This window comes from Myzus persicae, unplaced genomic scaffold (assembly GCF_001856785.1).
Source record: "Myzus persicae strain clone G006 unplaced genomic scaffold, MPER_G0061.0, whole genome shotgun sequence".
Taxonomy (NCBI): Eukaryota; Metazoa; Arthropoda; class Insecta; order Hemiptera; family Aphididae; genus Myzus; species Myzus persicae.
The window spans coordinates 116973-130394 of NW_019104106.1; the positions used below are offsets into that span (position 1 = coordinate 116973).

The window sequence follows — 13422 nt, forward strand, 5'->3', positions numbered from 1 at the left end:
TGTTACATAAAACCTGATTATCTAAGAACGACTGATCTAGAAAAGGTACTCTGAACTGATAACTTTGTAAAACCTGAAGACATTTATATTGGAGGAAAATATATGGCTCTAATTAGTGACAATTCTATTTGTAAGTTATCACATGGTGACAAATCTGTATTCATCAACAACTGCTTAAACTTCTATGTAGAATGTGCACACCGACTTTTTCGAAGATTTCCTTTTCATTCAAACGAAGTCAAGTGCTTAAAATCACTAAGTTTTCTCGATCCTCGAAATATAAATAATATAATATCAATTGGACCAGCAGCTCAATATTTTGAATCAGTTTTAGAATTAAATTTAAATGATTTGGACCGTGAATGGAGATTGTTAAGAAATATTGATATTAATTTTGAATTGGAAGTAATAGAATTTTGGAGGATAGTTAATAATTTAAAAGATCCTGAAGGTAATAACTCATTTCCTTTAGTAATGAAGTTAGTTAACTTTTTAATTAAACTACCACATAGTAGTGCATGCGTTGAAAGAATTTTTTCATCCATCGATTTGAATAAAACAAAAATAAGGAACAAACTATCTATAAATTCTTTATCTGGTATATTTCATTCTAAAAACATGTTGAATATTCAACAAAAATCTTGTTATAATTCTGATATAGACAATAAAATGATGATGAAACATAATAACTCAATGTATTAAGACTGTATTATTTGTTGAAACTTATTAAAATTGTTACTATTATTATTATATTTATTATTTTGTTTGGCAACAGAAGGTGTTCGCACCGAACAATTATCGCTTCTTATCGCCCGACAGTAATAGTCGCGACGGCGATATCTTACTCCTCGTCTATCCACCACTCTGTCATGTAACTTGTTTTATATGATTGTAATTGTTATTTAATGTATGCTCTTTGTTTTGTCTTTTGTGTTATAATCATTGTTCGTTCGTTGGTCTCGCGATTATCAATGTTATTGTTTTGATTTTCGTGATATCTTTTATGCGGCCAACGCCTTATTATTATTACTACTATCATTATCTTTTTTCGTATTATTATTGGCGTCGTACTGTCTAGTTGTTACGGCCAACGCCGTTGTTGTGTAATTATTATCATTGATTTCGTATATTTTTTTTTCTCCGCTAAAGTAGTGTAAAACACACGTATTATTGTTTCTTGTATTTTTCTTTCGGTGATTTTTAGTTGTTTTGATACACTCAACACCCTACTTATTATATTATGATACTATTATGAATCTTTTACAGTCAAATTTGCGGTCAATGTGATCAGAAATTAGTATTATTATTTTGTGTTGTCATTGAGATAATACCTGTCGCCGTTATTGTCACGGCATCAGTTTACCTACTATTATTATTAAAATAAAGTCTTGGCGTTGCCATCCCATAAACCATGAGTCACGTTTCTTGTTATTATTTTTCTGTGGGGAGACTTTGGACATTATCACGTCGTTGCAACATCCGTGTTGTCCGCCAGCAACGAACGTTGTGTGAGAGGACGCCCAAGTCGCCAAAGTCACCGTCGGTTCCATTCAACCACAGCTCAAGACTTCAGTAGTTTGATACGGTGCGTCCGGTTGGACGACCCGCGTCGTGAATAAAAAGACAGTGTCGTATTCAGTAATCAATTGTTTCTATTGCTATATGTAAAATAATTATGGTTACAATTTATAGGGTCGAGGAGTAAAGTGTCGATTTGTGTCGACCAGACTTAATTAAGTGGGTCGACACAATCGGAGGCACTTGGGTGTGTGGTCGGGCTAATGCCGGACCCTATCTTTACAATATAGGAATATCACTATGCGGTTAACATACATATATTGGCTAGGGAGTCGGCCGTCGTCGGTGCAGACTTAAATCAAGCGGCACTCCGACGACGAACCTGGCTCGGGTCGGACAACTTAATTAAGTGCAGATGTAATCAGATGATGGCCCTGAAAAGGGCCCTTTTAATAATCGCGTTAGCGGGACAGCGATTGGTCAGCGGTCGGCGATGGTCTCGTCAATCTCCGATGGCTAAACGGTGTGGACTGTGGACTGCCGGGGCCGTGTCGTCGTCGGATGAGCGTTGCTGGCTGACTGGTAACGGCGATGTTATCGACGGTCGGTGCTTGAGCGACACCGTGTAGCAGCGGTTCGTCGGTCTTCGGCGGTTGGGCAATGCTAAGAGCCGTGCGGCGGCGTAGTGTTCGGTCCGCGGCGGCGGTGCGATGCTAAGTGCCGTGGGGCGGCGTAGTGAACGTTCTTCGGCGGCCGGACGTTGATAATTGCCGTGTGGAGGCGTAGTTGTCGGTTCTCGGCGGCGGGACGATGATAATTGCCGTGGAGCGGTATGGTCGTCGATCGTCGGCGGTCGGTGGTCTGGTCTTGGTCCTTCTTCTATCTTGCTGTGTTTGATAGTGATGTTAAAAAGTAGCAGTCACTGCTACTTTTCACTGTGACTGAACGAGTAGCAGTAACAGTGCCTGCTACTAATACATAAAATAACAGTGATCACAGATCACATTATCATTACTAAGTCTTGTTATCAGTTATTCAATTATCATCTAGCAAATTCACAGTGTGATAAATATTTTTCACAGTTTAGAAACCCTGTAAAGTAAATCACTTAAATACTTAATCACTATTACATATTATCACTGTTACAAGACGGTGACGTACCTCTTATAATAATATTATATAATTAAGGTATACACAATACACGTCATAATACGCAATAAACAACTTGTATAGACCATGATAGATGAAGCTAAATAGTTATAATATGAATTATAATGTCAATATTCAAATTGGTAAGTATAATAATAAATAAATAATAACTACAATATAATAGGTGTACACACTACACAATACACGTCATAAAACACAGCAAACAATTTCTTGTATATAAACAGCTAAATAATAATAATAAATTGTCAATATTCAAATTGGTAAGTATAATATAGTAAGTTGGGTTCACATTAATTGTCATAATAATAATAAATAAATAATAACTACAATATAATAGGTATACACAATACACGTCATAACACACAGAAAACAATTTCTTGTATATATAAAGCTAAATAATAATAATAAGTCAATATTCAAATTGGTAATAAATAATAATTACAGTATAACAAGTATACACAATACACGTCATGAATAATAATTTAATCTAAAATAATGATTTAATTTAAGTAAAAAAAAATTTTAAAATTTAGCACTCACTATAATATATCTTGTACAACTGACACATTTTTGTTTAAAAATATTAGTTGTTTTACTTTTTCAGTCTTCAAGTTACATCGTCGATCATTTATTATTAATCCTGTTTTAGAAAAAACTCTTTCACACGGAACCGAAGTCGCTTGGCAACAAAACATTTTCCTTACTAAAATTGATAAATTCGGAAAGTTATAAAAATTCCTTCTCCACCACTCTAACGGATCTTGTGTTCTAGGAACTAATGCCTCATCAAGGTAATTTTGTACTTCTAATATGGCTCTGGATCGATTTGTATTAATTGGTCTTGATTGGTTTACATGAACATCTAAACTACCCCAAATTGAAAATTCATTACCTTGATTTTCAACAAAAGGTTCTTGATGTTCTTGTTCGTTGTTATGGGGAGTAAGTATATTAGCTGTGTTCTTTGATCTTATATGTTGAATAATGCTAGTGAATTCATCAGTTATTTCCATTTTAATATTTTCAGAAAAGCTGGGATTTGGAGAAAATAGTATACTTTTAAAACGTGGATCTAAAAAAGTGCATTTAGCTAGTGTCTTGCTAAGGTAAATATTCCCCCAACTATTTTTATTTTTCATTGCATTTGATATGCTGTTGACTACTTCGTGTGTCCTTGAGTCGAATTCAGGTTTATTTTTCATTTTAGAGCAAACATCAGTGAGTACGTTAACGATGGGCAAAATCATTGACGCAGTCATATAAGTTTCTCCACTTACTACCTTTGTTGCTGATTCAAATGGTCTTAATACAATGCATAGCTCTTTGACAACTATCCATTCTACAGCAGTGAGGCTACTTGGAGGATTTTCAAATAAACCGAGTGATGACCGAATTGAGTTTTCAAGCAAAATAAATCGTTCCAACATATAAAAAACACTATTCCAGCGAGTGTTCACTGCTTGAATCAACTTTTTTGGATCCTTAATACCACTATTTATTTGATTTTTTTCTAATATTTTATTTGCTATTGTACTTTTCCTGAAGTGAGTAACAATAGTCTTTACTTTATTTATTAAATCTGATTCGCACTTAAGACCTTCTTCGACAACGAGATTAATAGTATGAGCGAAACATCCCAAATGTCTTATTTGTAAATTGTTAATAGCATTCTTAATATTACTTGCATTGTCTGATACCACTAGAACAAATTTTCCGTCCAACTTCCATTTTGTTATTATAGCCTTAATTTCATTGCTTAAATTTACACTGGTGTGCCTTTCAGTTATTTCAGTACACTCTATGAGCACCGATTTCAGAATAAATTCTTTATTAACAAAATGTGCCGTAACTGCTATATAACTTTCATTACACCTAGATGTCCAACAGTCAGTCGTAAGGCACACATTGTCAACTTCCTTCTCAATCAACTCTTCCACTCTAAACACACACTTTTGATATTCCAATGGAATTAATGTCTTCGAGATTGCTTGTCGAGTAGGTAATGAATAATTTGGATTTAATAAATTAACAAATTTTTTAAATCCTTAATCCTCAACTACTTTAAATGGCTGAAAATCAGTTATAATCATATCGAGTAGTGCATTGTCCAAAACTTTTTTACTATCTGGTGTAATTTTTCTAGGTAAGAAATTTGCAATAGATGGCTGTTTGCGTTTAAGTGTACTAGTAGAAGCTGATGAAGTAAAAGTCGAAATTGGTGGAATAGTGGTCAAAGATGATGAAGCGGTGTTTGAAGATATCGGAACATGAGCAGTCAAACCTGATGAAGTAGTGTATGAAGATATTGGAACAAGATCAGTCAAACCTGATGAATTAACCACATTATCAACATCAGGAGTTCTTTCTCTTTCTCTATCAACCTTATCAACCTATACCATTAAATAAAATTAATTGTTATTTATAAAAACATAAGGTCCACCTAGTAGCCTAATAAATAAAATGACACTTGGAATTCATATTTTTTTATAATATAATTTTTAATTTAAATAGATACATACTTTTTCTGTAATATTGATCCCATGAACAGCCTTTAAATGTTTTTTTAAATTTGTTAAAGACGTTTTGTATGACAATTTTTTTTGACAAGTGTCACATACAGCAAATATACTATCTACCGCTGTCATGTACTGCCAGACAATACTAAAACGCTCTTTTCGGTTGTTTGGCTCATATTAAAATAAAAAATGTAATAAAGTATTAAGCAAATAAATGTTGTATAAATAAAAGTGTAAACAACTGTACTGTGCAATATGAAGTGTTTCAAGTGTTATAAAAATAGTTGGAATTCCGGATTTTTATATAAATCTCTTATTCAACTAGTACCAAAAAACAAAGATTTTCATACTATACAGTCAATCTATAATATTTGGGACCTATAATTATTTGCAAAAAATACCTAATAATTATAATATTATTTAAATTTATGCGGGAAATGTTGGTAAATACTAAATTATCATATTATGCATAGATTATAGAACCTTATATCTTAAACCATAATTTATTTTAAAATGTAGTCAATTATTCCCCTTGATAATTGATTACCGCTGATAAGACCAGTATGTACTATCCGTGTGTTCCTTATTAATTATTGACATGCATCTAGTTATCCATCTGATGAAACATCGGATTATTCGGATTGATAGTCAAGGAACACTTTTATCATAAACTTGTTATCATGTGTGATATGAATGATAAATATATCTTATCATGTCATCGCCTACCGCACCACCTTATTTAGTAGGTTCGCCATCGGATGGATCGAGAGCAATCAGATTGTCCATCTGATTTTTAAGATTGTTCAAGGAACACCGAAAAACATCAGATGAGCAATCTGATTAACCATCGAGTTTATTGAGGAACACACGGTATGTCCTATCCATATCTTTATTATCCATTTATCCAGTTAAAGTAGCAATCACTGCTATTTTCACTGTGATTTATATTATCACAGTAGCAAATTCACAGTGTGATTGATATTTTTCACAGTTTAACATCACTGGTGTTGATATTTTGAAGGTTTGGAAAAGACTGACTAAGTTATCGAAATCGTCCGGTATATATACCCATTTCGATAACTTAGTCCGTTGCTGATTGGTCCGTGCCTCTGTTGTGACAGATGAAAATCACACCGTTGTGTTGCCGTTCGCCTTTACTTGGTGTGGTTTTCATCTGTCAGACCGCTTCGTTTTTAGTCAATTAGTGGTCTTGATAAAGACCTTTTTGTGTGTCTCGGTTTATTCCGTAACAAGTTGAGATAGTTTTAAGTATTGTCCTTGTTTTTTGTGAGCTCTGTGGTCATTGCACCAGACCGACTCGACCACAGAGACCCCCCTCCCCATAACTAGCCTGCACCATCCTAACTCCTTTGGTAGGGATCTCCCATCCTGAGCGTCGTCGTTCGTGCGTAGAATTGCCTACCGTACACACATTCAGGCGAAGGCACCTATAGTTGCCTACCCACCCAAATAGTCGGCGCTAGTGGTGGTGTTGGCCGCAATTATTAATATTTAGTTCTCGGGCGTTCCCCGAGTGGTCCTTCGGGTTGCCCCTATTCAGGGTGCATACAGAAGGGATTAGTTGTTTATTTTCTATGCTAATTATTACTTTAATATATATATATCATACTTGTGATAAAAAGAATATTATTAAGACTGTATTATTTGTTGAAACTTATTAAAATTGTTACTATTATATTTAATAATTTGTTTGACAACACAAGGGAATAGGGATTGGTTGTTTTATTTGTATGTATACAATAAATTCATTTATAGTATTTGCTTTGAGCTATTTGTTTTTTTTTGGACCATTGAGGACACTGGACAGGTTAAGTTGATTTAAAACCGTAAATCTATTAGACTTATATCATATTTATATGCTCTATACTAAGCCCGTGGTTTTATCAAGTTTTATTGCGATGTTATCACCGAATAATGTGTTATGCTCACAGCTGATATACATATACACATTTTTAAATATCTGTGATTATGCTCGATATTGTACAATATTCTCCTACAGAAGATAATACGTTAAGAGTTTACTGATTACGACACGAAAATTTTCTTACACGAATATTGTTATAATTAATAAATGATTATAGACTAGCGAAGCGAGGTCTGATTATTAAAAAAACAAAACCTAGGTAAAAATTGAATGAAATCGAAACTTTTAAAAAATAAAATCGAAACATTAGGAAATTTGACCTGGCAACACAGGCTTTGACGCGCTTTTGCGGCGTGGACGCAGTGTTTTTCGCGCGCTACTGCCGTCGCCGCGCCGCAACCGCACTGCATTGGTGTGCGCCGGGCCTAACAGATGATAACAACTCAAATTGTCTACGAAGGAACAAACCCAAGTAAGACATAACATAGTTGACTGTTGACCAACACCCGTGTGAATACGAATACCAGTCATTACTATTTAATTCTATAGTCTATATCGTTGTTTCATTCTTTAATTTTGTACTTTATGTATTGTACTGTACTTGAGCCTTCGGGCGTTTACTCAATAAATAAATAAACAAATAAATATACAACAAATATATATTCATTACCATTTACTTTACATAAGTCTGTTGATAATAAAATACTATTACTAATACATTTTGATATACCACGACTTTGACTAATAGTTTTTAAGCTCCAGTAATATTTAAAAAAAAGGAACTTCTATTGTAATTGAGTTACTTTTACAACTCAAAAGTTAGGAAACTTGACATAATGAAAAAAAAAGTAACTTAAAAATAATTTAGTTACAATTTTGATTAGTAATTAGTAAAGTAATTTAGTAAGTAACTTCCCCAACACTGCTTATAAGTTTCATAACTATTTCGTGACTAAGTCATAACGTGTTCTATAGATATACATAGTATGATGTAGGTATTTTTGATTATTCTAATATATCTTGTTTTTCTGACTGCATACCAGATAGCCAATACCTAATTTGTGGTCTGTAAAGGCTAGTTCAGACTATGCCAGAAATTTAGTCAAGTAGCGAGTAATTTAGCTACTAAACGTGTATGAACAGACTGATTTAGTCAAGTAGTTTAGTAAATTTATTTAGTAATTTAGTAATTAGTAGATCCATTTACTTCTATTTTTTCTGGTCGAGTAGCATCCCCCACTTTTCTGATTAATTACTAATAGGTAGTCTGAACGCATTGTTTTAGTTTAGTGTATTAGTTGTCCTTGTCAGTGTCAAGATGACGTTTCGTTGGGGTGAAGACACAACATTTAAATTTGTTTCGGAATATATAAAACACGAGTCTTTATGGAATATAAAATGCCTGCTGTATAAAAATAAACAGGCCAAGCTATCTGCTGGTAATGAATTATAAAAAATTATGAATATACCTGGATTCGGTGAAAGAGAGATTAAGTTAAAAATTAAAAACATAAGGTCAGTATAAGTTTATTAAATAATAACTAGGTAACCATTAACTTTTATCACTTATTTTAAAATACATAAACAGGTCTACTTATTCACAAGAGCTAAAAAAAATAAAGGATTCGAAAAGATCCGGCGCAGGTACCGACGCTATTTTCATACCATCTATTAAATTGTTCAGCATATTGGATGATACCTTTAACGGGACAAGATCACGTAATAGACCAGTGTCGCGCTCTTGTGACGTACATTAGCGCAACTCATCGAACACGCGCTGACGGTCAATCGAAAACATGCACAACACATCATGGATGGCGCGCACCCGTCACTGTCGTTGCAAATTAACACTTTACTCGTTTATCTCCGATTAAGTTGTACTTATATCAAAATATCAAGTATCATCGACAAGTAGAAACCTTCAAAAATAATATAAAAATCATCAGAACATTCAAAATCATCATTACAACACTTCAAATACCAAAGCCCATAAACTCAAATACAAATGTCAACAGACCCGCATTATGCAGATAAAGCCGTCGGAGCCACCTACAAGACACCACATATTTCCACTTTTTCAACCCATAGCTGGTTAATCGGAAGGTAATAAACGACCTTCATACGGTGATTCACACAAGACCATATAGCTATCTTAGTAATTCCAGTCACGACGAACCAAGGTGCCCTTCTAAGGTTAACTTTAGAACGGGGACAACACCAGGTTGAACGAGACATAAATCGTATACTCTACCTTTACATCCGCGTGATACATAGTAAGGTAGAATATACGATACACCATACCAGTACCCCAGTGTGGTATTTCTTATGTAATAAATACGTCGTCGAAGTGCCACCAACGTAAAAAGCAGCTAGGAGCAGTCACTGATGAGTCGACGCCCGGCCGACAACGTTTCGAATACAGTCAGCATTCAATTCGTGAGTTTGTCATAACATTCCCCCCCATTTGATTGTAACCCCTTATAAAAATATTCTTATTGTATCAAAAGACGCTAAGTCAAGTAAAATGTTGTAAAAATATATGTAAAAACATGTTTAAAATAACAAAATATATAAATAAAAGTTAACGTTTGAACAAGCAAAACAAAAGACTTGAAATTCGTTACATACCCTACGTAATATTAATTCTAAGTTGACGAAAAGTCACAGCAATTTGGTATGTTATTGTATACTGTACTTATTTTAGTTTTAATGTAGGAATTAAAGTATACATTTTATATTTTAATTGCTATTTATATCATTTTATACTTAACAACTATATAAATAGCACTACTATTATTTTTTTTGTTATCATGGATTTTTGTGAACAATAATTAATCAAATACAAATATCTTATTAAATATGAATGGAGAATGTTTATTCAGATTATTAATACAAATTTAAAATTATACGATGTATGCAGTTTTAAATTATTTAAAAGTTTATTATTATTATTTTAAAGTTTATAACTTGAGTTGACATTAGAAGAAAAAAAATCGTCCGAGTCACGTGTACATTTTAGTGAACCATCATTGTCTGCCAAGGAATTGATCCTTCTGCCACGAAGTAATCTGCATATCTTTCACGAAGGTCTTGAGATCTTCTGGTTGAATGATTGGCTAAACTATTTTTCAATGATTCAAAACCATTCGGCTCTGACTCGTCCCTCCAATTACCTCGGATAATTACTCCAGTATCAAAATTTTCTGAATCGACTGTATATTCAAATTGTCTATATTGTAATTTAGTTTTTTTGAGACAGTTATGAAGAGCACAACATGCTTTTACAATAAGAATGACCTTTTCGGGGTTGTATGGAAACGGTTTTTCAAATACTCGAAATCTAGCGGCCACTATGCCAAAAGCGTTTTCGACTATTCTTCTTGTACTCGACAATCTGTAGTTGAAAATTTTCTGTTTTAATGTCAACTGGTTTCCAGGAAATGGCTTAAGTAAATATTCTTTTAAGGGAAATGCGTTGTCGCCAACTAAAACATACCTTCTGGTAGCATACCATCCTCTAATGCTTGATACAAACTGCAGTTACGAAAAACACCTCCATCAGACACTCTCCCATTACATCCAATATCTATATAACTAAAATAATATTTATGGTCCACTACTGCCATTAAAACAATAGCTGCGTTTAGACCAAGAGGATTAAGGACGGATTTGGAACGAGCCGTTCTATCTCGTGTATTTAAATCCTTACGTGTAAATACTAGCAAATGATTTATGAAATTATAGATTTTTAAGTAGATGACAAATGCTAGTGATGGATTGTGTGTCTAAATGCATTTGTCGTTTGCTTCTATCTTTTAAAAAAAAACAGAGAGGACAGGCCATCCTTTGCTACCAGCGAGAGCTATTTAAACACACAGTCCATCCTCTCCCTAAATTCTGCAGTGGCACTTTCAGGTACACACCGCTTGGCTACTGTTTGCTTCTGTTTGCTACTGCACTATATTTTTTGTACAGTGTACACTCAAAATAAAACCCTATGGCCTATGTAATATCATAGAACATAGTATTAAATAATATGGGTACCTACCTACATAGTTATTATAATATTATTATTACATAGTTATTTTCTATATTATACAGTTATTTATTCTAAGGTAGTATGCAGTGATCTTATTTTTTTTAAACATTGGCGGGCTGGTATCTAGCGGACCGTTTCGGAGATAAAAGCGTAATTAACATCATGCTTTACCGCCAAGCTTACAACATCAATCAGTCCGCCACGAAATAAAAACAATTAAAGTGGAGGGGCGAGTGTCGCTTCTATAATGTTCTATGGCAATACATTTCCTGCTACCATACAATAATTTATTGTGCTCTTATCAAATAATTATTTCCCGCCAATTTATTGACTCCTATATAACCTGATAATGTATTATGTTACTAAGTTACGCTAACTAAGAATACTGAACAGTATTTGGTTAAAATAATTTATAGTTTGGTATAATAAAGTGCTGTTTAAGTGTAATTTTTTTTTAAAATTGTTTTGGACTTTGGTAATCAGTGATCACCGTATAGTAATCATGTCAGACATTAGAAACTGGACGAAAGAATTTTTAACTGAATTTATCAACAATTATCGCGGGCAACCATGTCTATGGAAAATAAAGGACAAAAAAGTATACACAAATAGGAATCTCAAAACTATCGCTTACGATCTCCTGACAGACTATTCAAAAACAGTTTATCCAGAAGCAAACCGGGCATGGGTCGTAAGTCGAATCCAAAGCTTACGTGGGTCATTTAGGAAAAAGTTTAATAAGTCGTATGAAACTAAGAATAAAAGTGGTTCATCGGCTGATAGTGTTCACATTCCATCGTTATGGTACTATAACCAACTACTATTCACAAAAGAGCAAGAAATGCCAGAGGAAAGTATCTCAAATATAAGTGATGATGAAAATAATGATTTCATCCCAGAAAATGGCCAAAACAATGTTATAAGTGAAGATAATTCTTTATATTGATAATAATGAAAAGATTAACGACGACAATTTGATTACAGTTAAGGTATGTTTTTTAATTTAATACCTTCTTAGGTTAGGTACCTTCTATAAAACTAATGTAAATAGATTATTGTGATCATTGTTATTTATTTACTAGGAGATGGGCATGTAGTACCCACTATTAAAAATAATATTATTTATAATCAATGGAAGTTCAAGTACCTACTTACAAAATATGTGTTATTCTTCTTGTTATTATGATACTTGGTATCTAATTAGTTTTCCTGATTCAATAATGTTCAGATTCTGATTGATTACAATATGATAATTTATTTTAATATGATCTTACTATTTTTGTTCCTAAACTATAATAATGATGGAAAAGGAATAGCCAGTAGCCAAATAGGTTACTTATGGTTACTTATTATACATAAGTCATAATAAAAGTTTAAAATATTGTATAGACATAGATATTAATTTTTAATTTTAATTTAAAGTAACTATTACCTAATATTAGGTAATAGGTAGGTAAACTTATTATAAGTTATATTGAATTCCAAAATACTATTGATTATGCTTTTCCTTTTTGGAGCATTTCTTCTTGCCAATCAACTTTTCCTCTTCCATTATAAAACTGTTTATAATTATTTCTGTTGTATTTTGCGTTAGCAGGGGAATTTCGTTGTGTTATTGGTTGGATTTCTAGGATATTAACAGCTTCATTTCTCCAGTCTCCATTTGTAATTATTTCATGAGTGTTTGTGTCTTCTTTATCAAATGTTATGTTTGATGCATAAGAGGTACTAGTTCTTCTTAAAAAATTATGCAATGTACAAATTGCTAAGACGACTAACTTTATTTTATCTGGTGACATGTGTATGGCTGTGTGCAAAACTCTGAACCTACTTGCCAAAAGTCCAAATGTGTTTTCAACTACATTTCTGCCTCTTGATAGTCTGTAGTTGAAAATTCTTTCTTCGTGTGAAATATTGCTACCCGGATATGGTTTCATTACATGGTTGTGTAAAGCAAATGCATCATCAGCCAAAAACGTAAAATTTAAATTTTCATCGGTGTCATCGTTTTCAGGCAAATTTAGTGTCTCATTCTGTAATTTTTGGTAGAATTTGGTGTGCTCTATGACTCCCCCATCAGAACACCTACCATTTTTGCCAACATCAACAAATATAAACTAATAATTTGAGTTTACCAATGCCATTAAAACTATACTATAAAATCCCTTATAATTATAATAATGGGCTCCAGAATCTTTTGGTGGTATTATCCTTATATGTTTCCCATCGAGAGCACCTCCACAATTTATAACTTGCCAACGAATTTTAAATCCATTGCTAATTTCTTTCCATTC

The 13422-nt window shown here is 33.2% G+C and overlaps 2 protein-coding genes across 2 annotated transcripts; both read right to left on the bottom strand.

Moving 5' to 3' along the window:
• Positions 1–3439: 3439 nt before the first annotated feature.
• Positions 3440–7620, bottom strand: LOC111038805 (zinc finger BED domain-containing protein 6-like). The gene is made up of 5 exons (XM_022322041.1): positions 7558–7620; positions 5208–5375; positions 4811–5078; positions 3543–4732; positions 3440–3463 (listed from the first exon to the last, which is right to left on the bottom strand). The coding sequence occupies exons 1-5, from the start codon at positions 7618–7620 to the stop codon at positions 3440–3442; spliced, it is 1713 nt and encodes a 570-aa protein (XP_022177733.1).
• A 5004-nt stretch (positions 7621–12624) lies between these two features.
• Positions 12625–13403, bottom strand: LOC111038806. Its single transcript, XM_022322042.1, has 2 exons — positions 13381–13403; positions 12625–13213 (listed from the first exon to the last, which is right to left on the bottom strand). The coding sequence occupies exons 1-2, from the start codon at positions 13401–13403 to the stop codon at positions 12625–12627; spliced, it is 612 nt and encodes a 203-aa protein (XP_022177734.1).
• Between the last annotated feature and the right edge of the window lie 19 nt (positions 13404–13422).